We start from the raw sequence: 22,716 nt of genomic DNA, 5'->3' as shown, positions 1-22,716 counted from the left end.
AGTTGGAGAGGGAAAGGAACATTTACCAAGGGAATAAACCTAATTGGGGAATATGGGGTAATGATGCTACCAGACAGGAGTTGGGAAGTGTGCCAGGAAAATTGCACAAAGACAAATCATTTCCACTTTGCAGAGGGAGCACGGACCTTTCTCCACATCAACGTGTTCCACTCTGAGCGCCTCAGTGCAACAACAATCCTCTCGATGCCAACGTACTCAGCGTGTGTGTGTCTGTGTCAATATGTGTGTGCGTGTCTGTGTCAATATCTGTGTGCTTGTCTGTGCATGTGTGCGTGCCCGTGGGGATTTATGTTTTTGAGGGTGTGTCTGCTTATGTACGTGTGTGTGTCTTTGTATACAGTGTGTGGGTGTCTGTGTTGGTCTGTGTGCGTATTTGTGCGTGTTTTTGTTGATGTGGTGTGTGGGTGTCTGTGTGTGCGTTAGTCTGTATGTGTGTGCTGATGCTTTCGTAAGTGTGGTGGTCTGTTTGATTTTGTGTATGTGCCTGTATGTATGTTGGTCTGTTTGTGTGTGAGTAGGTGTCTCTGTGCGCGAGTGTGCATGTGTGGGTGGGTGACTCTATGTGTGTATGTTCATATCGGCCATGGTTCGCATGCCTGTACATGTGTGTATGCGTCTGTACACTTGGGGAGCGTGGGTGTCTGTGTGTGTATGTGTACGAGTGCTGGTTGGCAGTGTGTGTGTGTGTGTGTGTGTGGGTGTGTACGTCAAACAGTGTGGCTGTGTAAAATCACATCAGGTCAGGCAGCATCTGAAATGCAGGAAAAACGACGTTTCAAACATGAGCACTTCATCAGGAGTGAGGCCTAGTGGGTTGTGGGATAAATGGGAGGTTGTGGGGTCGTTTGAAAGTCAGCTGGGAATGCGGTGGGGAAATGAAGATGAGGAGAATGTGATAGGTAGTGGAGGTTGGACCAGATAGTTAGGAAAGATAATGGAAAGGCAGGGTGGTGCCCAATTGGAGGGTTGAATCTGTTGCTGTTAAGGGGAACAACCACATGTCTTTACTGCAATTGCTGCCAGTTCCTTTCTCCTATTCCTGACGGTAGACACTCTACCTTCTTCACGTGGTCGTGGAGGACCTAACTTCCTGTAACTCCTTTTAGTAACTGCCTCCCTGCCCTCAGTTATCCAAAGAAAATCCAAATGAAACTCCAGTTCCCTCAACGAGCTGGCGTTGTTTGCGCATCACACAAATGAAGTCAACAGGGACAACAGAGGTGACCCTTACATCCCACATAATGCAGGAGGAACATTCAACTGCCATAAGCTCCAATCATGCGATTCTTAATACTTAAACAGACCGCTGAAATAAATGAAACACGAAAAAAAAACAATTGCCATCTTCCCAACAGACACACAGATATTTTATTTTGATTAGAGGAGGAGGATAGATGGAAGACGCTACCCAAATAGTCTTTTGGCAAAAGCAACAGACCAAACATGTAAACTCGCGAACTCTCTGACAGACGTCAGGATCTCAAGAACAAGGGACCTAAAGTGAATTAACTTAGACTGTATACGAACTTATCCCGACAGACTCCACTGTTCCCTGGTGACCTTGCAGCATCTCTGACACACTCCAGGAACTGTAAAATAAGAAAGATGGTAACACGAAGTCAGTTCTTGAACTATCTCTAACAAAAGGAACAAGGCTTTTTTTTCAAACAGATAATACAAATCATCGACAAATCAGAAGCATGTGACACACAGTTTAGAAGACGCGGTTGCACAGTGACTGGTGGCACAGTGTGAAACATTCTTTAACTCTCTGGGTGGAATGAGTGTTCCAGAGAAACTGGAGAACCTCAAAGTGGGACCTGTCTTCACGAAGGTCGTGGAACAGAAAACAAGAGTCTACAGGCCATTCTGCCCGACAATTATTATTGGAAACATGCATCATTCTGAGATTCAGGAAGGAATTTCATGTCATTTAAAAAAGCTTCTGGGAAAGAGAATTCCCACTTGAATGAATTCTTACTTTAATTTCTCCTCATTCCGTTTTCCCGTCCCATTTATCCTCAGGACACCATAGATTTTAACTGCAACCGGATTGGTGATATTGTCAATGATAAAGTTTCAGACTGGCTCAAGTTCAATGATAGGAACAAGTCAGGCAGTTTTGTTTAGTCAACAAATAATAGTAGGCAAATTCTTGAATTGAGCTGCCGCTACAAATGTACAAAGCCTAATGACCACAAATTTGGAAGGTAAAAACACCCAACTGATGCAATCTCCTCAGATTACTGTCTGACATTATCAGATCACCTGTCATTTCAAGGGTTAAACCCCCATAATATAAGCCCTTCAACCCGGGAGTAAGTGAAGTGAAACATCTCTGAACAGCTTCTCAAGTAATTATATCCTTTCTCAGTTCAGAAAACCAAACACACTTCACACACAGTTCTCCAGATGTGTTCTCAGTCAGACTGGTACAGCTGTAGAAACGCGTCCTTCCCACTGGGTTGTTTAAAAATACACCCAGCAGGCACATTTTACATCTTTTTTTTCTTTCATATATTATCTTCAATCTATTACTGTGACGGGGACATTTATTTTCTTTTCTTTCTTTGTTGAAACTTACACTCTCAGAGAGGATTGGAGGCAGAGATACTGAATATTTCTGAGACACAGACAGAAAGACTCATGGATAACAACGGAGTCAAGGATTATGAGCGAGTGGACAGTAATGTGCAGTGCAGGTGAAAAATGCAGACAATACTACCAAATGAAGCTGCATTTTACCAGAGAAGCCAGGAATATAATGCAAGATGAAATGATCATTTCAAAATGCTGGAAGTGATGGAATTATGTTGCTCTCGTCCGAGAGTTCCGTCGGGCAGACAAATTATGGTGGTTGAACCTGATGGTCACCACTCGTCCGGTATGGAGGTGAGGTTGAGAAACCCGGTCCTTCGCAGTAACCTCTGTCAGTGTGGGAAATTGAACCTGCGTTATTGACCTTCCTCTGCATTGTAAACCAATCATCCAGCCAACTGAGTGGGAGACTATGCAACTGCTATGAACAGAAATAGTTAAAGGCAAATGGCAACATAAATTTGGATAAGAAGGAAGAAGCTACGAATCAGACAATATTCATAATAAAGACTCACTGAGATATCACAATAATTTCAATATTGTATTGCTGGAGACAATACATATTCTGCACACTGATGAGTGCTATGATTCTAAGACATCGCATTGTTGTCCAAATGACCCAAGTTATACATTGTTGCCTGTTCAAAAAGCAGTAATCACACTTGTTAGATATTATGTAACCATTTGCAGAACTGATGAGTTTCTAAATGTCCTCCAGGGAAGGAAACCAGCTGCATGGGATTACAAACTCACTGCAATGTGCTTGTCTTTTTAAGGTCCCACTGAATAATTAGAGATGTACAATACATTTTGATCAGCCACATCGACTGGATGAACAAGAAGAGCATTTACATTATCCATTGAGGTTTTCAGTTCTGGAACGATGGTAGATGCTGCCACTCCTTACGGGATTATACAAAGCTGAGTAACTGCAGAGAATTCCCATTGATTTTCACCAGGTTAATCATGATTCCTTTCTGTCTCTACACTAGCAAATCTCCTTAATCTGAGTAGATGATTCACTGATGAACGAAATGTTCCTTTTTCATGCACATTACAGAATCGTTCCGTATTTTTACAATTATTAACAACAATGTGGTTTGCGTTATCATATAAGGAGTTCTAATTCTCCAGCTACTTCATAGTGCAGGAAGAAGAAATCAGCGACCATGAGAACTGTCCTGTTTTTTTATCTTGGATTCTTGGTGACAGTGCAGCTGGGCACGGCTGATGAAGGAATGCAACGACCTGCTCTCTTTAAACGTGAGTCCATTTCGCCTCAAACATCCATTGAAGCATTCAGAACGTCGGTTGAATCTGATTAGTCCCCTCAAAACAACATTCTCATCTGTCGTGTTTAGATTTACAAATGCCTAAAAAGAATAAATTGATATCTACAAAAAAACCGGATTTGGAATGGACTCATTTCTGGCAAAGCCACCATTTTTTGTACCTTCATCATGGCCCTAGAGGACATTCAGAAGTGAATCACATTTCTGTGACTCTGCAGTCACATATAAAGAAGAAATGATAAGATTATCAGATTACTTTCCCTGAAGGATATGTGTTGTGTGGGCATTTCCTACTTTCATTTCACAATTTGAACGCCATTCAAACTTCATTATCTTCCATTGAGAGATTCGAAGACAGGTCCTCAGATTGGTTAGTCATGGATTGTGATTCTAGTGACAGTCCTACATGTCCACCACCGAGTCGCATGACATTTGGTGAAGCAGTGCGGTCATTTCCCATGAGTGCAGCATTTATTTTAGCTCAGAACCATTTGTGCGGATTTCTTATCCAATCCAATTATTTCACAACTTATCAATTACCTCCTCGTCTTTCCTTTCCAGGTATAACCACTGAGTGCAGTACCAATGGAGGAATATGCAGAATAGGACATTGTAAAGAAGGGGAAGTCCAGGTGAAAGATAATTGCGTGTTACTTCTCAAATGCTGCAAACGTGACTTAAATTGAGTTGTGAAAGTGTAAATGCGGACTACCAAGGTTCAATGAGGCTGTGGCTGAAGCTAACTGCTGTCTCTGTAACTTATTCGTTCCTGACTGTGTACACCCCCATGAAACCTTCTCCATTTCTATTGAATCGTGAATAAAGCCCTCTCCGCATTGCTTACATGTTGCGTCATGTGTCTTATAATAAATTGTGCCAGGTATGCGTTATATTGTCGCTAGCTTGGGGAGCGGAGGGGGATTAACCTCCAACAAATAGCAGTAACACAGTCGCCTCCAAACTAGTCTCCTTCTGCACCTAACATGTTGAGTCCATAGCAAATGACCAACTAATAATGTCTCTAGAATGAACAGGTATATAATAAGCTGCTCCTTCCATTTGCATGATCACCTTCATCTAGAATGTGAACCGTGGTAGATATACAGCTCCCTGCAAGTTCCTTTCAGATCCATTCACCATCCAGATTTGGAAATGTGTCAGAGATTCCTTCTGTTTCATCACAATCCGGGAACTCCCTTCAACATATTTCTCTGTGGGCCATTCCATAGCACCGGGGCAGCAGATGGTTCAAGTAGAATTTCACTCACATACCCAAACATTCTCAAATGGACAAATGCGACGAGAAACAAATAACCGAACGGCCAGCATTCCTCACTAATTTATTTCCAATTAGTGGAAATAAATCAAGGATAAGTGAATTCAGCAGTGGTGTTGAAGAAAGAAAGAAGAACAGAGAGAAACAAGGGAAGAGAGATAGAGAGAAATAGACAGAAAGAGGATAGAGAAAGAAAGTAAGAAAGAGAGAGAAAGGGAGTGAGAAACGAAGAAAAAGGATATAAGGAAAGAAAGAGGGAAACAAAGAGATAGGAATAAAGAGAGAGGAAGAAAGAGAGAGAAAGAAAAGCCAGGAAGGAGGTGAGAGGAATGAAGAGCGAGGAAGGAAGACAGAGGAAGTATGGAAGGAAGGAAGAAAGGAAAAAAAAATCCGAGTTTAGTTCTGTCAAGAAGGCTCACATTTTGGGAGATAAATGTGGTGGCGTCAGACTCAGTATCTGCACCCATCACTGTATTGCACCATGCGACTGTAAGAAAACGACTGCAACAGCAGAATTACCCTCGCACATCCAACCAAAGAGAAAACAAACATGGAAGACGTTTATCGACTTGCATTTAACTTTTGATCAATTTGTCAATGTTGTTGAGGAGCGGTCCACTACCACTGAACACCTACAGTACAGAAATAAGTCATTCAGCCTAGCAAGGTCTCTACATAGTTTCAAAGAACAAACTTGTAGACGCAGCAATGACATGCAAAATCCACACAGATATCCACCGAGGGTGGAACTGAACGTGGCTCTCTGCCACTATGATGCAGCAATGCTAAACACCATGCCACCCCTGGGGGACCGCAGGACCAATGCGACTGTCGTTGTTTCATGCAGTGGGGAGTGGGTAATCGATTGGATTAACTTGAGGGGTTTAACGGGATTGATGATGTATTCAACAAGCAAATATTGAATGTGTGCACGATGATGTAGGGAGCGTGGGATTGTATCATTCTGAATGCAAAAGGGCCAGAGAGACAGGAAGTCTTAGTTTCTAAGTCATCATGTTGTGTTTCACTCATTTACACTAATTAAAATTGCACGTAGAGGTGGTCACAGAGGTAATCGCACTCAAACACATACACAAAAGCAGTCACAGGGATGCATGTGCACACATTGAAAACACAAGCATTCTCACCTCCTGCTCCAACTACATTGCAACAGCGATATGAGAAAGCGTATGGGTACTGTTGGAATATCAATGCCAACTTTGATCATTTGGCTTACCCTCTGCCTGAAGCATTGAGGGCAAGAAAACAAAAAAATCAAAATATGGTCAGTACGTTATGGGAGAGAAGAAGTGTGACTTGTCTCTGTCTTTACCGTAAATGGGAAGAAAAAAAAACAGAAATGATAGAGCAATAGAAACTGTGAGAATGGAATCACTTTCAGCTGTTCAACCACACATGCGGTTCCCGCTGGATGATTGGAAAGAACCAGACGTTTCAATTGCAGAATTATGTGGTATTTCTGGTCTAAAACGGAATGTAAAAATCGACTGAGGTGAAAGCATATAATTGGCAACACATATATAAACTCAATGCAAGACCTTTTCCACACAGATTTTAAAAAAATACAATGTGTTTGTGACCCTTGGAAGAAACTCATTATATTATACGTGGAACACCTGGAGGATGTAACTGGGGAATTGATTTCAGGGAACAGGCAGAGTATTTACTCCAATATCTTATATAGTTTCTAATAGCGAGAGTCACGAAGTATTTAATCAAACATAAAACATAGAACAGTTCATTGAACATAGAACAAAACATGGTATTCGGCACTCGATGTTGTGCTGACCTATCAATTTAATCTGATGTCCACCGAACATACACCAATCCATTGTTGTCCGCATGTATGTCCAATGCCATTTTAAGGCCCTGAATATCAGGGAATTGATTACAGTTGCAGGCTGGCCATTCCACGCCACTACTACTCTCTGAGTAAAGAAACCACTCATTGTATCTGACATAAATTTGTCACCCCTCAATCTTAAAATACGACCCCGTGTGTAAGCCTTCACCATGCGAGGAAAAACGCCTTCACTGTCCACCCTACCTAACCCTTGGATTATGTTATACGTCTTGATGAATTCACTTCTCAACCTTCTCCTCTCCAATGCAAGTAGCTTCAGTTCCCTCAGCCTTTACACGTAAAACCTTCCTTCCATTCCAGGCAACACTCTAGTGAATCTCCTCTGAACCCTTTCCAAATCTTCCACGTCCATCTTATAATGCGGTGAATAGAACTGTGCACAGTACTCCGTGTGCGGCCTTACCAGTGTCTTGCATACTTGAAGCATGACTTGCTAGTTCTGAAAGCAGTCACACGACTAATAAAGGTATAGTAACACACCGTGTGCCTTCTTGACAACACTATCAGCCTAGATGGAAAATTTCAAGGCCTTACGCTTCTGGACAAAGTTATATCTCTGTTCATCTGCACTGCAAAGAGTTTTACCATTAATCCAGTAGTCAAATTCCTGTTACGTCTTCGGATGTGAACTACATCACAATTTTCCGCATGAACCTTCATTTGCCAGTTCTCAGCCCAGCTCTGCATCTTATCTGCTGAGATATTTGGATCATTGATAGTCACAGGTGAGGGGATGAATGAGTGGACTTTGGCAAAAGTGGTGCCACTGTTTAAGAAGAGTGGCAAGGACAAGCTAGGGAATTATAGACGAGTGAGACCGACCTCGGTAGTGGGCAGGTTGTTGGAGGGAATCGTGAGAGAAAGGATGGACATGTATTTGAAAAGGCAAGGACTGATAACGGATAGCCAACATGGCCTTGGGCGTGGGAAGTCATGTCTCACTTGACTGAGTTTTTGATGACGTAGCAAAGAGGATTAATGAGGACAGAGCGGTAGACGTGATCTATATGGACTTCAGAAAGGCGTTGACAATGTTCCCCGTGGGAGACTCGTTAGTAAAGTTAGATCTCTTGAAATGCAGGGAAAACTTGCCATTTGGATTCAGAATTGGCTCAAAGGTAGAAGACAGAGGATGGTGGTGGAGCGTTTTTTTCCAGACTGGAGACCTGTGACCAGTGGAGTGCCAAAATGATCAGTGCTGGGTCCTTTTTTTTTGTCATTTATATAAATACTTTGGAAACGAACAAAAGAGGTACAGTTAGTGAGTTTGCAGATGACATCAAAATTGGAGGTGTAGTGGACAGCGAAGACAGTTACCTCAGATAACAATAGTATCTTGACCTGATGGGCCAGTGGGCTGAGAAGTTGCAGATGGAGTTTAATTCAGATAAATGCGAGGTGCTGCATTTTGTGAAAGCAAATCATAGCAGGCGTTATACACGTAATGGTAAGGTCCTACGAAGATTGCTGAAAAAAGACACTTTGGAGTGCAGGTTCATAGTTCCTTCAAAGTGGTAGATAGAATAGTGAAGAAGGCGTTTGAAATGTTTTCATTTATTGATCAGAGCATTGAGAACAGGAGTTGGGAAGTCATTTTGCCGCTGTACAGGACATTGGTTAGGCCACTGTTGTAATATTGCGTGCAATTCGGGTCTCTGGACTATTGGAAAGAAGCTGTGAAACTTGAAAGGGTTCAGAAAATAAATAACAGGATGTTGTCAGGGTTTTCGATTTTGAGCAATGGGGAGAGGCTGAACAGACTGGGGCTGTTTTATCTGAAGTGTCTGAGGCTGAGGGGTGACCTTATAGTGATTTATACAATTATGAGGGTCACGGATAGTGTAAGTATGCAAAGTCTTTTCCCTGGAGTCGGGGAGTCCACAACTAGAGGGCATCGGTTTCAGGTGAGAGGGGAAAGATATAAAAGAGACCACAGACGAAACTTTATTTCACACAGAGGGTGGTACGGGTATGGAATGAGCTGTCAGAAGAATTGGTGAAGGCTGGTACATTTGCAACATTTGGATTGGTATGTGAATATGAAGGGTTTGGAGTGATTTGGGCTGGCTGCTGGCACGTGGGTCTAGATTGGGTTGTGATATCTGCTCGGCATGGACGGGGAGGATTGAAGGGTCTGTTCCCATGCTGCACATCTCTGTGCCTCTGTGCTCTCTAACCCGTAACATCCATCAGCACTATCCACAACTCTGCCCACCAGTGTGTCATCAGCAAGTTTACTAAAGCATTCTTTTACGCCACATACTTTACACAGATGACAAACTGAAGATAGCCAAATACAGATCCTAACAGCACACCACTAATAACTGATCTTCAGGGTGAACATTTTCAACCAATCACCACCCGCTGATTTCTTTCAGCTAAACAATTTCTGATCCAAACCGCTAAATCACTTTTAATCTCGAAACGCTGCATTCCGTGCAATACCCTACCGTGTGAAAGCATACTAATGCCTGGCTGAAGTTGATATGCACACATCAGCCGCTTTGCCTTCATTCACCTGTTATGTCATCTTCTCGAAGAAATCAGTAAGATTATTGAGGCATGACCAACCTTTCTCAAACCGTGTTGACTATCCATAATCAAATTACTCCTTTCCAGATGATACAAATATTATCTCTGATAACATTTTCCAACACCTTACCCAGAACTGAAGCAAGTCTCTCTGACCTATAATAATCAGGTTGAAGCCGAGTCCCGTTCTTAAAGACGGGTACAGCATTTGCTGTCCTCCAGACTTCAGTCACTCCTCCTGTCGACAATGAACCATAAATATCAAAGCTAAAGTCTCTGCAATCTCCTCCCTGGCTTCCCAGAGAGTCCGAGCATAAATCCCATCCAGCCCAGTGGGCTTCTCTATTTTTAGAATTCTAAAAATTTCTAAAACCTCCTCTTTGTCAAATACACTATCATCTAATCTAGAACCATACATATCTGTATTGTTACTAACATTGCCCTTTTCAAATGTGAATACTGGTAAAAAGTCTTCATTAAGCTCTTCCCCTATGTCCTTCATTTCCACGCAAAACTTCCCACTGCTATCGTTGATTGGCCTAATCGTCCTCTCGTCATTCCTTAACTCCTGATATTCCTATCAAACGCTTGGAACTTTCCTTGATCTTATCCAGCAGCAACTTCTCATATCCACTCCTGGCTCTTTTTAGGCCCCTCTGTGGATCATTTCTGGCTAACGTATAACTCTCAAGCCACCTATTTGAGGCTACACCCGTTATCCTCGCGTCAGCCATCTTCTACCTCCTGACAAGAGCTTCAAATTCTTTAGTATGCCATGGTTGATGTGTATTTACTGATCAAGGACCCGCTATAGGAACTCCTTGAACAAACTCAGAGTTCACGTGTGTCTTTTCCTGCAATTTCCTTCCCCATTCTATGCTTGTTAAATCTCACCTAATCGCATCATAATTGTCTTTCTCTGTTGTTTGTCTCTGGTAAGTAGCCCAAAACACAAACAGTATCCAACACGGTATTCTTGCTGTTAAGCGGAACCACCACATGTCTTCCCTGCACTTGCTGCCAGTTCCTTTTCCTATTCCTGATGGTAGACACTCTACCTTCTTCACGTGGTTGTGGAGGAACTAGCTTCCCGTAACTCCTCTCAGTAACCGCCTCCCTGTCCTCAGTTATCCAAAGAAAATCCAATTGAAACTCCAGTTCCCTCAATGAGCTGGAGTTGTTTAGGCATCACACAAATGAAGTCAGCAGGGACAATACAGGTGACCCTCACCTCGCACATAATGCAGGAGGAACATTCAACTGCCATAACATCCAATCATGCGGTTCTGAATACTCAAACAGACCGCTGAAATAAATGAAACACGAAAAAAAACACTTGCCACCTTCTCAACAGACACACAAATATTTTATTTTGATTAGAGGAGGAGGATAGATGGAAGACGGTACCCAAATAGTCTTTTGTCAAAAGCAACAGCCCAAATATGTAACCTCGTGAACTCTCTGACAGACGTCAGGATCTCAAGAACAGTGGACCTAAAGTGAATTAACTTAGACTGTATACGAACTTATCCCGACAGACTCCACTGTTTCCTGGTGACCTTGCAGCATCTCCGACACACTCCAGGAACTGTAAAATAAGAAAGATGGTAACACGAAGTAAGTTCTTGAACTATCTCTAACAAAAGGAACAAGGCTTTTTTTTCAAACAGATAATACAAATCATCGCCAAATCAGCAGCACATGACACACAGTTTAGATGAAGTGGTTGCAAAGTGACTGGTGGCACAGTGTGAAACATTCTTTAACTCTCTGGGAGGAATGAGTGTTCCAGAGAAACTGGAGAACCTCAAAGTGGGACCTGTCTTCACGAAAGTCGTGGAACAGAAGACAAGAGTCTACAGGCCATTCTGCCCGACAATTATTATTGGAAACATGCATCATTCTGAGATTCAGGAAGGAATTGCATGTCATTTAAAAAAGCTTCTGGGAAAGAGAATTCCCACTTGAATGAATTCCTACTTGAATTTCTCCACATTCCGTTTTCCCGTCCCATTTATCCTCAGGACACCATAGATTTTAACTGCAACCGGATTGGTGATATTGTCAATGATAAAGTTTCAGACTGGCTCAACTTCAATGATAGGAATAAGTCAGGCAGTTTTCTTTAGTCAACAAATAATAGCAGGCTAATTCCTGAAGTGAGCTGCCGCTACAAATGTACAAAGCCTAATGACCACAAATTTGGATGATAAAAACACCCAAATGATGCACTCTCCTCAAATTACTGTCTGACATTATCAGATCACCTGTCATTTCAAGGGTTAAACCCCCATAATGTAAGCCCTTCAACCCGGTAGTAAATGAAGTGAAACATCTCTGAACAGCTTATAAAGTAATTATATCCTTTCTCAGTTCAGAACACCAAACACACTTCACACACAGTTCTCCAGATGTGTTCTCAGTCAGACTGGTACAGCTGTAGAAACGCATCCTTCCCACTGGGTTGTTTAAAAATACACCCAGCAGGCACATTTTACATCTTTTTTTTCTTTTATATATTATCTTCAATCTATTACTGTGACGGGAGCATTTATATTCTTTTCTTTCTTTGTTGAAACTTACATTCTCAGAGAGGATTGGAGGCAGAGATACTGAATATTTCTGAGACACAGACAGAAAGACTCATGGATAACAACGGAATCAAGGATTATGAGGGAGTGGGCAGGAATGTGCAGTGTGGGTGAAAAATGCAGACAATGCTACTAAATGAAACTGCATTTTACCAGAGCAGCCAGGAATATAATGCAAGATGAAATGATTATTTCAAAATGATGGAAGTGATGGCATTATGTTGCTCTCGTCCGAGAGAACCGTCGGGCAGACAAATTATGCTGGTTGAACCTGATGGTCACCACTCGTCCGGTATGGAGGTGAGGTTGAGAAACCCGGTCCTTCATAGTAACCTCTGTCAGTGTGGGAAATTGAACCAGCGTATGACCTTCCTCTGCATTGTAAACCAATCATCCAGCCAATTGACTGGGAGACTATGCAACTGCTATGAACAGAAATACTTAAAGGCAAATGGCAACATAAATTTGGATAAGAAGGAAGAAGCTACGAGTCAGACAACATTCATGATAAAGACTCAATGAGATATTGCAATAATTTCAACATTGTATTGCTGTAGACAATACATATTCTGCACACTGATGTGTGCTATGATTCTAAGACATCGCATTGTTGTCCAAACGACCCAAGTTAGACACTGTTGCCTGTCCAAAAAGCAGTAATGACACACGATAGATATTATGTAACCATTTGCAGAACTGATGAGTTTCTAAATGTCTTCCAGGGAAGGAAACCAGCTGCATGGGATTACAAACTCACTGCAATGTGCTTGTCTTTTTAAGGTCCCACTGAATAATTAGAGATGTACAATACATTTGGATCAGCCACATCGACTGGATGAACAAGAAGAGTATTTACATGATCCATTGAGGTTTTCAGTTCTGGAACGATGGTAGATGCTACCACTCCTTATTTGATTATACCAAGCTGAGTAACTGCCGAGAATTTCCAATGATTTTCACCAGGTTAATCATGATTCATTTCTGTCTCTCCACTAGCAAATCTCCTTAATCTGAGTAGATGATTCACTGATGAACGAAATGGTCCTTTTTCATACACATCACGGAATCGTTCCTTATTTTTACAATTATTAACAGCAACGTAATTTGCGTTATCTGATAAGGAGTTCCAATTCTCCAGCTAGTTCATAGTGCAGAAAGAAGAAATCAGCGACCATGAGAACTGTCCTGTTCTTTTATCTTGGAGTCTTGGTGACAGTGCAGCTGTGCACGGCTCATGAAGGAATGCAACCACCTCCTCTCTTTAAATGTGAGTCCGTTTTGCCTGAAAGATCCTTTAGAAGCATTCAGAACGTCAGCTGAATCTGATTAGTCCCCTCAAAACTACATTCTCATCTGTCGTGTTTAGATTTAAAAATTCCTAAAAAGAATAAATTAATATCTACAAAAAAAAACCGGATTTGGAATGGACGCATTTCTGGCAAAGCTAACATTTTCTGTACCTTCCTAATGGCCCCAGAGGACATTCAGAAGTGAATCACATTTCTGTGACTCTGCAGTCACATATATTGAAGAAATGATAAGAATATCAGTTTACTTTCCCTGAAGGATATGAGTTGAGTGGGCATTTCCTAGTTTCATTTCACAATTTGAACGTCATTCAAACTTCATTATCTTCCATTGAGATATTCTAAGACAGGTCCTCAGAACATGACCTTGTTCTGGATTGTGATTCTGCGGACAGTCCTGAAAGTTCACCCTCCAGTCTCATGGCATTTGGTGAATCATTGCAGTTGGTTCCCTTGAGTGCAGAATTTATTTTCGTTCAGAAGCATTTGCAGTGTTGCCTTTTAGGTTTGAATTATTTCACCATTTCATCAATTACCTCCTCATCTTTGCTTTCCAGTTTTCAGAAAGGGCTGCCTACAGGCTGGAGGATACTGCAGGATTGGAGATTGCCCAGTGAGTCAAATCAAGATGGATGACAGGTGCGGATGGCCTCTCAAGTGCTGCAAATTGGTCGTAAATTGAATCGTGCAATGGTAAAAGTGTGGGTTACCAAGGTGCATCTGAGGCTGCGGCTGAAATTGGCTGCTATCTCTGTAATTTATTGTCTCGTGACTGCGTACGTCCCCATAAAACCTTCTCCATTTCTATTGAACCGTGAATAAAGCCCTCACTGTATTGCTCACATGTCGTGCCACGTGTCTTCTTACAGATTGTGCGCAGTATGAATGATATTGTCGCACCTTTGGGGAGTGGCAGTGGAAGAAAGTCCAATAAGTAGCAGAAACGCAGTCGTCTCTGTCTTTTGCAAACTAGCCTCCTTCAGAATCTTGCAGCTTGAGTCCATAGCGAATGACAGACTGATATTGTCTCAAGTATGAACAGGTGTACAATAAGCAGCTCCTTCCATTTCCATGGACACCTTTATTCAGAAAGTGAACGGCGGCAGATATACAGGAATTCCATTACCCTGCTAGTTTCTCTGTGTACCACTCAGTGTCCTGATTTCGAAATGTATAAATGGTAACTTATATTTCATCAAAATCCGAGAATTTGCTCCCAAACATTTCATTGTGGGCTCCTTCACAGCACCCGGCCAGCAAATGGTTCAAGTAGAAGTTCACTCGCATCCCCAAACATTCTCAAACGGGCAACTGTGACGAGCGACAAATAACCGGACGGTCAGCGTCACTCATGACGCTTCAGTGAAAAGAAATCATGGTTTAGTGAATTCAGTGAAGCTGTGCTTTTCGGGGAATTAATCTCTGGGATATGCTTTCCTCCCACACCTCGCTTTCATCTGACTGCAACTCTGTCTTGTTGACGACTAATAAGTTGGTTTCCATCCTTCCGTTCTCTTTGACTCTCAGGAATCGACTGTGTACAGACAAGTGGGTTACCTCATATTACAACAGGATCTGGACCAGATGGGCCAATGGCCTGAGAATTGGCAGACTGGTTTTAATTCAGATAAATGCGAGGTGCTGGAATTTAGGAAAGCAAATCTTAACAGGACTTGTATACTTATTGGTAAGATCCGAGGAAGTGTTGCTAAACAAAGACACTTTGGAGTGCAGGTTCATAGCTTCTTGAAAGTGGAGTCGCAGGTAAATAGGATAGTGAAGAAGGACTTTGGTATGCTTTCCTTCATTGGTCATAGGAGAAAGTGAGGACTGCAGATGCTGGAGATCAGAGCTGAAAATATGTTGCTGGAAAAGCACAGCAGGTCAGGCAGAATCCAAAGAGCAGGAGAATCGACGTTTCGGGCATGAGCCCTTCTTCAGGAATGAGGAAAGTGTGCCCAGCAGGCTAAGATAAAAGGCAGGGAGGAGGGACTGTGAGGTTACTTTCTGGTGGCGATTGGAGGGGCGGGGCTCAAGCGCGGAGGATGTGGAAGTGGAGGAGATGCGGTGGAGAGCATCGCCGACCACGTCGGGGGGAAATTGCGGTCTTTGAAGAAGGATGCCATCTGAGTTGTATGGTATTGGAACTGGTCCTCCTGGGAGCAGATGTGGCGGAGAGGAAGGAATTGGGATTATGAGATTACGTTTTTAAAGGGTCATGGTGTAGTCTGTGGAGCTGTGGGAGTCGGTCGGTTTGCAGTAAATGTCCGTGTTGATTTGGTCGCCCGAGATAGAAATGGAGAGGCCTAAGAAGTGAAGGGAGGAGTCTGAGACGGTCCAGATAAGTTTGAGGTCGGGCGGAAGGTATTGGTAAAGTGGATGAACTTTTAAACCTCCTCATGGGAGCACGAGGCAGCGCCGATACACTCGTCGATGTAGCGGAGGAAACGTTAGGGGTGGTGCCAGTGGAACTGCGGATGGTGGACTGTTCCACATATCCTACGAAGAGGCAGGCATAGCTGGGGTCCATGCGGGTGCTCATGGCTTCTCCTTTGGTTTGGAGGAATTGGGAGGATTGGAAAGAGGTGCAGGGTGAGGAGCAGTTCAGTCAGTCGAAGGAGGATGTCAGCGGAAGGGTACTGGTTGGTACGGCGGGAAAGGAAGAAGCGGAGGGCTTTGAGTCCTTCGTGATGGGGGATGGAGGTGTATAGGAACTGGATGTCCATGGTGAAGATGTGGCGTTGGGGACTGGGGAAGCGAAAAACATGGAGGAGCTGGATGGCGTGGGTGGTGTCCCGGACATAGGTGAGGAATTCTTGGACTTCGGGGACACGACCGTGTCGAGGTATGCAGAGATGAGTTTGGGGTGCACGAGCAGGGTGAGATATTGGGTCGGCCGGGGGAGTCAGGTGTGTGGATTTTGGGCAGGACGTAGAAACGGGCGGTGCGGGGTTGTGGGACTACGGAGTTGGAGGAGGTGGATGGGAGATCCCCTGAGGTGATGACGTTATGGATGGTCTGGGACATGTTGGTTTGGTGGTGGGATGTGGGCTCATGGTCTAGGGGATAGTAGGAGGAGTTGTCCGTGAGCTGGCGTTGAGCCTCAGCGGTGTAAAGGTGCGTGTGCCTAAATACTACCGCGGCTCCCTTGCCTGCTGGTTTGATAGTGGGGTTGAGGTTGGAACGGAGGGAGTGGAGGGCTGCACGTAACGAATGTGAGAGGTTGAAGAGGGTGAGAGGGGAGGTGAGGTTGAGGTGGTTAATGTCGTGACAGCAGTTGGCTATGAAGAGATCGAGGACAGGTAAGAGGCCAGCACGGGGTGTCCAGGTGGATGGAGTGTCAGAGGGAGAAGTGGTCATCAGAGTGTTGGCGAGAATCCTGGTTGAAGAAGTAGGCGCGGAGGCAAAGGCGGTGGAAGAATTGTTTAATGTTCCGCTGCGTGTTGAACACATTAATCGGAGAGCCAAGGGGGTTGAAGGTGAGGCCTCTGCTGAGGACTGATCTTTCATCCTCAGAGAGTTGTAGTACTGGAGGGATGGTGAAAACTCGGCAGTACTGGGAGCTATGACCTGCTGTGGGGCTGGATCTGGGAGTGGGTGCGGAGTTAGGCGTATGGGCGGGAATCAGGGTGTGGACAGAGATCGGCGTGGGGGCGGGGTTAGGCATGATGATGGAGATCGGTGTGGGGGCGGAGACACATGCGCCGTGGTCGTTGTGCAGGTAAGTGATGTGGCTGGGGGCAGAAATGACTGCGGCGACGGTATGACAGGGGGAAGTGGCTGTGGCGATGACAGAAACGGTGTTATTCCCGATAGCCGTGGACCCCGCTAATCTGTCGGCGATGGTCTTCCTGGCAAATCGTGGAGGCGGTTGTCTGGGTGGCGATCGCGGAGGCTGCAACGTCAGTGGGGGCGGAAGTGACGCCATGGTTTGCGGTAGCGCTTGCTTCTCCTGATGCCGCAGCGGCCGTATTGTTAATGGCGCCCGAGTGATTTCGGAGGCCAATGGAAGATTCTGAAACAGTTGGGAAACTCAGAGTGTGGGGGTAAGTACATGAAAGTTTTTGGTACTTTCTGTCTTTAATTTCCCATGTGGCTTGGAAGAACTGTTGGTTTACTGTATAGATTGTTCTGTGGATTCTTGCAAGAGGATTCGAAGTAGGTTAAAATCTTCGAGGAGAAAGTGAAGACTGCAAATCCTGGAGATCCGAGCTGAAAATGTGTTACTTGAAAAGTGCAGCAGGTCAGGCAACATCCAAGGAGCAGGGGAATCCATGTTTCGGGCATGAGCACTTCTTCATAGAGCCCTTGGTCATAGTATTGAGTACAGGAGTTGGGAGGTCATGTTGGTGCTGTGCAGAACATTATTGGAAAGTTGCATGCAGTTCTGGTCTCCTTCTTATCGACAAGATGCTGTGAAACGTGGAAGAGTTCAGAATTAATTTGCCAGGATGTTGCCAGCGTTGGAGGATTTGTGCTATAGGGAGAGGCTGAACAGGCTGGGGCTATTTCCCCAGAAGTGTCGGAGGCTGAGTGGAGACCTTACAGAGGTTTGCAAAATGATGAAGTGCATTGATAGGATAAATAGGCGAAGTAATTTACCTGGGATTGGGGAGTCCAGAACGAGATGGCACAGGTTTAGTGTGGGAAGGGAAAGATATAAAAGAGACCAAATAGGCAACTTTTCCACGCAGAGGGTGATGCGTGTTTGGAATGAGCTACCAGATTAGGTGATGGAGGCTGGTGCAATTTCAATATTTAAAAGGCATTTGGATGGGAGTATGAATCGGAAGAGTTTGTAGGGATATGTGCCATGTGCTGGCAGGAGGGATGAGATTGGGTTGGGATATCTGGTCGGCATAGACGGGTTGGACCGAAGGGTCTGTTTCCATGCTGTACATCCCAATGACTCCATGACTCTTCTTATCCTTGTTTTCACTTTTATTCTTTTCCTGTCCCTTTATCTTCAATATTCTCTCCCCCATCTTTATGTATTTCTATTTCATCAGCGTTCCTTCCATATTTCTCTCCTTCATTCTCTCCAAGTCTCGAACTATTTCGTTCTTTTTTACTGTCGATCTCACTTATATCGCTTCACCTGTCTGTCACACTTCTACAGTTGTCTCCTGTTTAATATTCATCGTTATCTCTGTCTGACACTTTTTCTCCCGGTGTCTCATTTTTCACTTTGTCTTGCTTTCCCCTGCCCCTTGCTTTATTTTCTCTTTCTGCCTTTTGTCTGTCGTTCCAGAAAATGGAAAAACAGAAATGACAGAGCAAGAGAAGCTGGGAGAATGGAGTTTCTCCCGGAACGACTAGAATGAGACAGCAATTTCAATTGTAGAATTCTGTCGATTCTCTGGTCTAAAATACTGTGCGAAAATAGACAGAGGCGAATGTCAGTGGATGTGTGGGGGCTACTTTTAAGCAGTTATTTCATAACACGCAGCAATGATTGACCATGGCAAAAAGAAAGACTCGAGAAAAAGATGAACCAGCCATGGTGCACAAAAGCTGTCAAGGATACAAACCAATCACAAACGAAAGAATTCAGATTGGCAAGCAATAGTGTCGGCCGAATTTGGGATGTTTATTTTCGGAACCAGAAACAGGTAATACAGAGCTAAATGAAAAGGAACAGCATAAAATTGACAAGAAATATATAAACCAGCTGCATGAGCGTTTCCATACAGAATTGAAACAAATACAATATGTGTTTAAACTTTGGAAAAAAGTCAGGATATTATAAGTGGGACAGCCGGAGGATGGAAATGGGGAGTTGATTTCAGGGAACAGGCAGAGAATTATCAAAAATATTTCACATTGTTCTTCACAGGGGACGTCACGGAGTATGTAATAGAACATAGAATATTAAACAGAGAACATTACAGAACACGAGAGGCTCTTCTGCCGTCAAAGACGTGCTGACCTGTCAATTTAATCTGACACCCATCGAACATACACCGTTGCATTGTTGTCCATATATATGTCCAATGCCTATATAAATGCCCTAAACGTCGGGAAGTTTACTAACTTTGTAGACAGGCCGCTCCATGCTGATACTACTCTCTGAGTAAAGAAACTGCCCATTGTGTCAGAACTAAATCTGTCACCCCTCAAATTTTATGCCTGGTTCTCTCTGTCTGGCCTTACCCGAGGAAAAAGTATCTCACTGTCCACCCAACCTAACCCTTGGATTATGTTATACGTCTCGATGGAATCACCTCTCAACCTTCTTCTATCCAACGAAATCAGTTTCAGTTCGCTCAGCCTTTCCTCGTCAAACATTACTTCCATTCAAGGCAACACCTGAGGAAATCTCCTCTGAACCCTTTCCAAAGCTTCCACGTCATTCCTATATTGTCGTGGCCAGAAATGTACAAATACTCCATGTTCGGCCTTACCAGTGTCTTGTACACCTGAAACACGACCTGTCGGTTCCGAAACCACTCACCCTACCAATGAAAGCCAACACACCGGATGCCTTTTAGACAACCCTATCAGCCTGGGTGGAAAGTTTCTAGGATTTATGCACTTGGACAAAGTTATCTCTCTGTTCATATGTACTGTCAAGAATTCTATCACTACCCCAGGACTCTGCATTCCTGTTACTTCGGAAGTGAACTCGCTGACACTTTTCTGTGTTAAACTTTATTTGCCACTTCTCAGCCCAGCTCTGCATCTTATCTATGTGGTTCCGTTTCCCATAACATCCGTCGGCAATATCTACAACTCTGCCTACCTGAGTGTCATCAGCAAATTTACTAACCCATCCTTCTATGTTCACATTCATATCATTTACAAAACTGACAAACAGAAGAGAGCCAAAAACAGATCTTTGCGGCACACCACTGATAACTGATCTTCAGAATGAACATTTTCAATCAATTGCCACCCGCTGTCTTCTTCGAGCAAGCCAAATTCTGAGTCAAACCGCTAAATCACCTTCAAACTCGAAACTCTGTATTTGTGCAATAGACTACTGATCGGAAACTTATCAAATGCCTCACTGAGGTTAGTATGCCCACATCAGCCGCTTTGCCTTCATTCACATGTTTTGTCACCTTCTTAAAATACTCAATAAGGTTATTGAGGCACGAACTACCCTTCTCAAAACCGTGGAGACTATCCTTAATCAAATTTCTCCTTTCAAGATGATATAAATTTTATCTCTCACAATATTTTCCAACAACTTACCCAGAACCGAAGGAAGTCTCACTGACCTTTCGTTATCAGGTTTATCCCGACCCCCCTTCTTAAACACCATAACAGCATTTGCTGTCCTCCAATCTCCTGACACTACCCCTGTCGACACTGATGACATAAAGGTCAAAGCCAAAGGCTCTGCAATCTTGCCTCTGCTTTTCAGAGACACCGAGCATAAACTCCATCCAGCCCAAGGGACTTACCTATTTTCAGATTTTTCAAAATTGCTAAAACCTCCTCTTTGTTATCCACAATCTCATCTAACATATTAGCCTGCATCTCCATATTCTCACTAACATTTCCCTTTTCCAATGTCAACACTGATAAAAAGTCTTCATTCAACACTTGCCCATGGACTCAGTTTCCACGGTCACCCTCCCACTACAATCTTGGATTGGCCTAATCTTCCTCCAGTCATTCTTTAATTCCTGATATTCCTATCAATAGCATGAGAGCTTTCCTTGACCTTATCCAGTAACAATTTCTCATATACTCTCTTGACTCTTCTTAGCCGTCTCTGTGGGTCTTTTCTGGCGAACGTATAACTCTCAAGCCCCCTAATGACACTTCACACCTTGTCCTGCCATTAGCCTTTTTCTCTCTCTGTACAAGAGCTTCAACTTCTTTAGTAAACCATGGCTGATAGGTGTATACTTATCAAGGACTCGCAGTAACAACTCCTTCAACAAGGTCCACATTTCATATGTGTCCATCCCCTGCAATTTCCATCGCCATCCTATGCATTTTAATTCTTGCCGATCGCATCATAATTGCCTTCCCCCAGTTTTCCCTCTTGCCCTGCAGTATACGCCCGTCCTGCCCATTGCTATTGCAAACATAACCGAATTGTAATCACGATTGCCAAAGTGCTCACTACCTCCAAAACTAACATGTGGCCGCGTTCATTCCCCAGTACTAATTTCAGTATAGCATTGGACCTTGTTGTCCTGTCTCCATACTGTGTCAGAAAGACCTCCTCCGCGCATTGAACAGAAACGTACCTATCTAAACTACTTGAACTATATTATTCCCAGTCAATATTTGGAAAGTTAAAGTCCACCATGAAAATTACTCTGTTACTACCATTCCTATCACGGATCATCTTTGTTCTTCTTTCCTCTACATCACTAGAACTATTTGGAGACCTGTAGAAAACTCCCAGCATGGTGACCTCTCCTTCCATGTTTCTAACCTTAGCCTAAACTACCTCAGTGGATGAGTCCTCAGCCGTTATCTCAGCTGCTGAAATAGCAGCTTTAATTAACAATGCCAATCCCCATCCAAGCACACCACTTTTAGCATCTTCTCTCTTCTTACTGAAACGTCTAAAAACCAGAATCTATCACAGCCATTCTCTCCCTCCTCTAACTATGTCACTGAAGTGGCCACAACATCGAAATCCCCGGGATCAATCCCTGCTGCAAGTTTCATTTCAAAATCCTGATTGCCGGTGCACTCTCATCAACTTGTAATCCAATCCCTTATTTCAAAACCCTAAAACGCCTGTCACTGGAGCTACATTTCAGATTTCGATCTCCCTGCTGCATTAGTTTAACTCCCTCCCCCGAAGAACATTACCAACTCAACCCCCTACTTGCAATATATGTGTAAACTCTGGTCCATGTGAAGTCCACTTTGTTTGTAGAGGTGCCACTTTTTCCAGACAGAGCTCCAATTATGCAAGAATAAAAAGTCCCTCTGTTCTTCACCATTCCTGCTTCCACATGTTCAGCTCTGCTCTCACCCCGTTCCACTCTTCACTGGCAGGTGATAAGGGCAACAAACCAGAGATAACACCTCTGTCTGTTCTAGCTCTAAGGTTCCACACTAGCTTCCTGTATTTCTGCCTGCGATTCCCACCTTTCTTCCGACCTACATCGGAGTTGTAAATATGTACCACGACTTGGGCCTGCTTCCTCTCCTCCGCAAGGATCCCAAAAACAGGATCAGAGACATCACAAACCCTGGCACCGGGGAGGCAATAAACAGAACATGAGTCTCCATCATT

General features: G+C 43.6%; 1 protein-coding gene across 1 annotated transcript in view; it reads left to right on the top strand.

Annotated features, from left to right (window-relative positions):
* Positions 1-16,267: 16,267 nt before the first annotated feature.
* Positions 16,268-22,716, top strand: part of LOC132837341 (oocyte zinc finger protein XlCOF6.1-like) — a 70,672-nt gene continuing 64,223 nt past the window's right edge. Inside the window, exon 1 of the mRNA XM_060857007.1 lies at positions 16,268-16,347. Coding sequence (XP_060712990.1) covers positions 16,268-16,347 — 80 coding nt within the window. The remainder of the gene's footprint in view (positions 16,348-22,716) is intronic.

This window comes from Hemiscyllium ocellatum, chromosome 49 (assembly GCF_020745735.1).
Source record: "Hemiscyllium ocellatum isolate sHemOce1 chromosome 49, sHemOce1.pat.X.cur, whole genome shotgun sequence".
Taxonomy (NCBI): domain Eukaryota; kingdom Metazoa; phylum Chordata; class Chondrichthyes; order Orectolobiformes; family Hemiscylliidae; genus Hemiscyllium; species Hemiscyllium ocellatum.
Note: the sequence above shows the minus strand (reverse complement) of the source record. Positions and strands in the feature narration are given on the sequence as shown.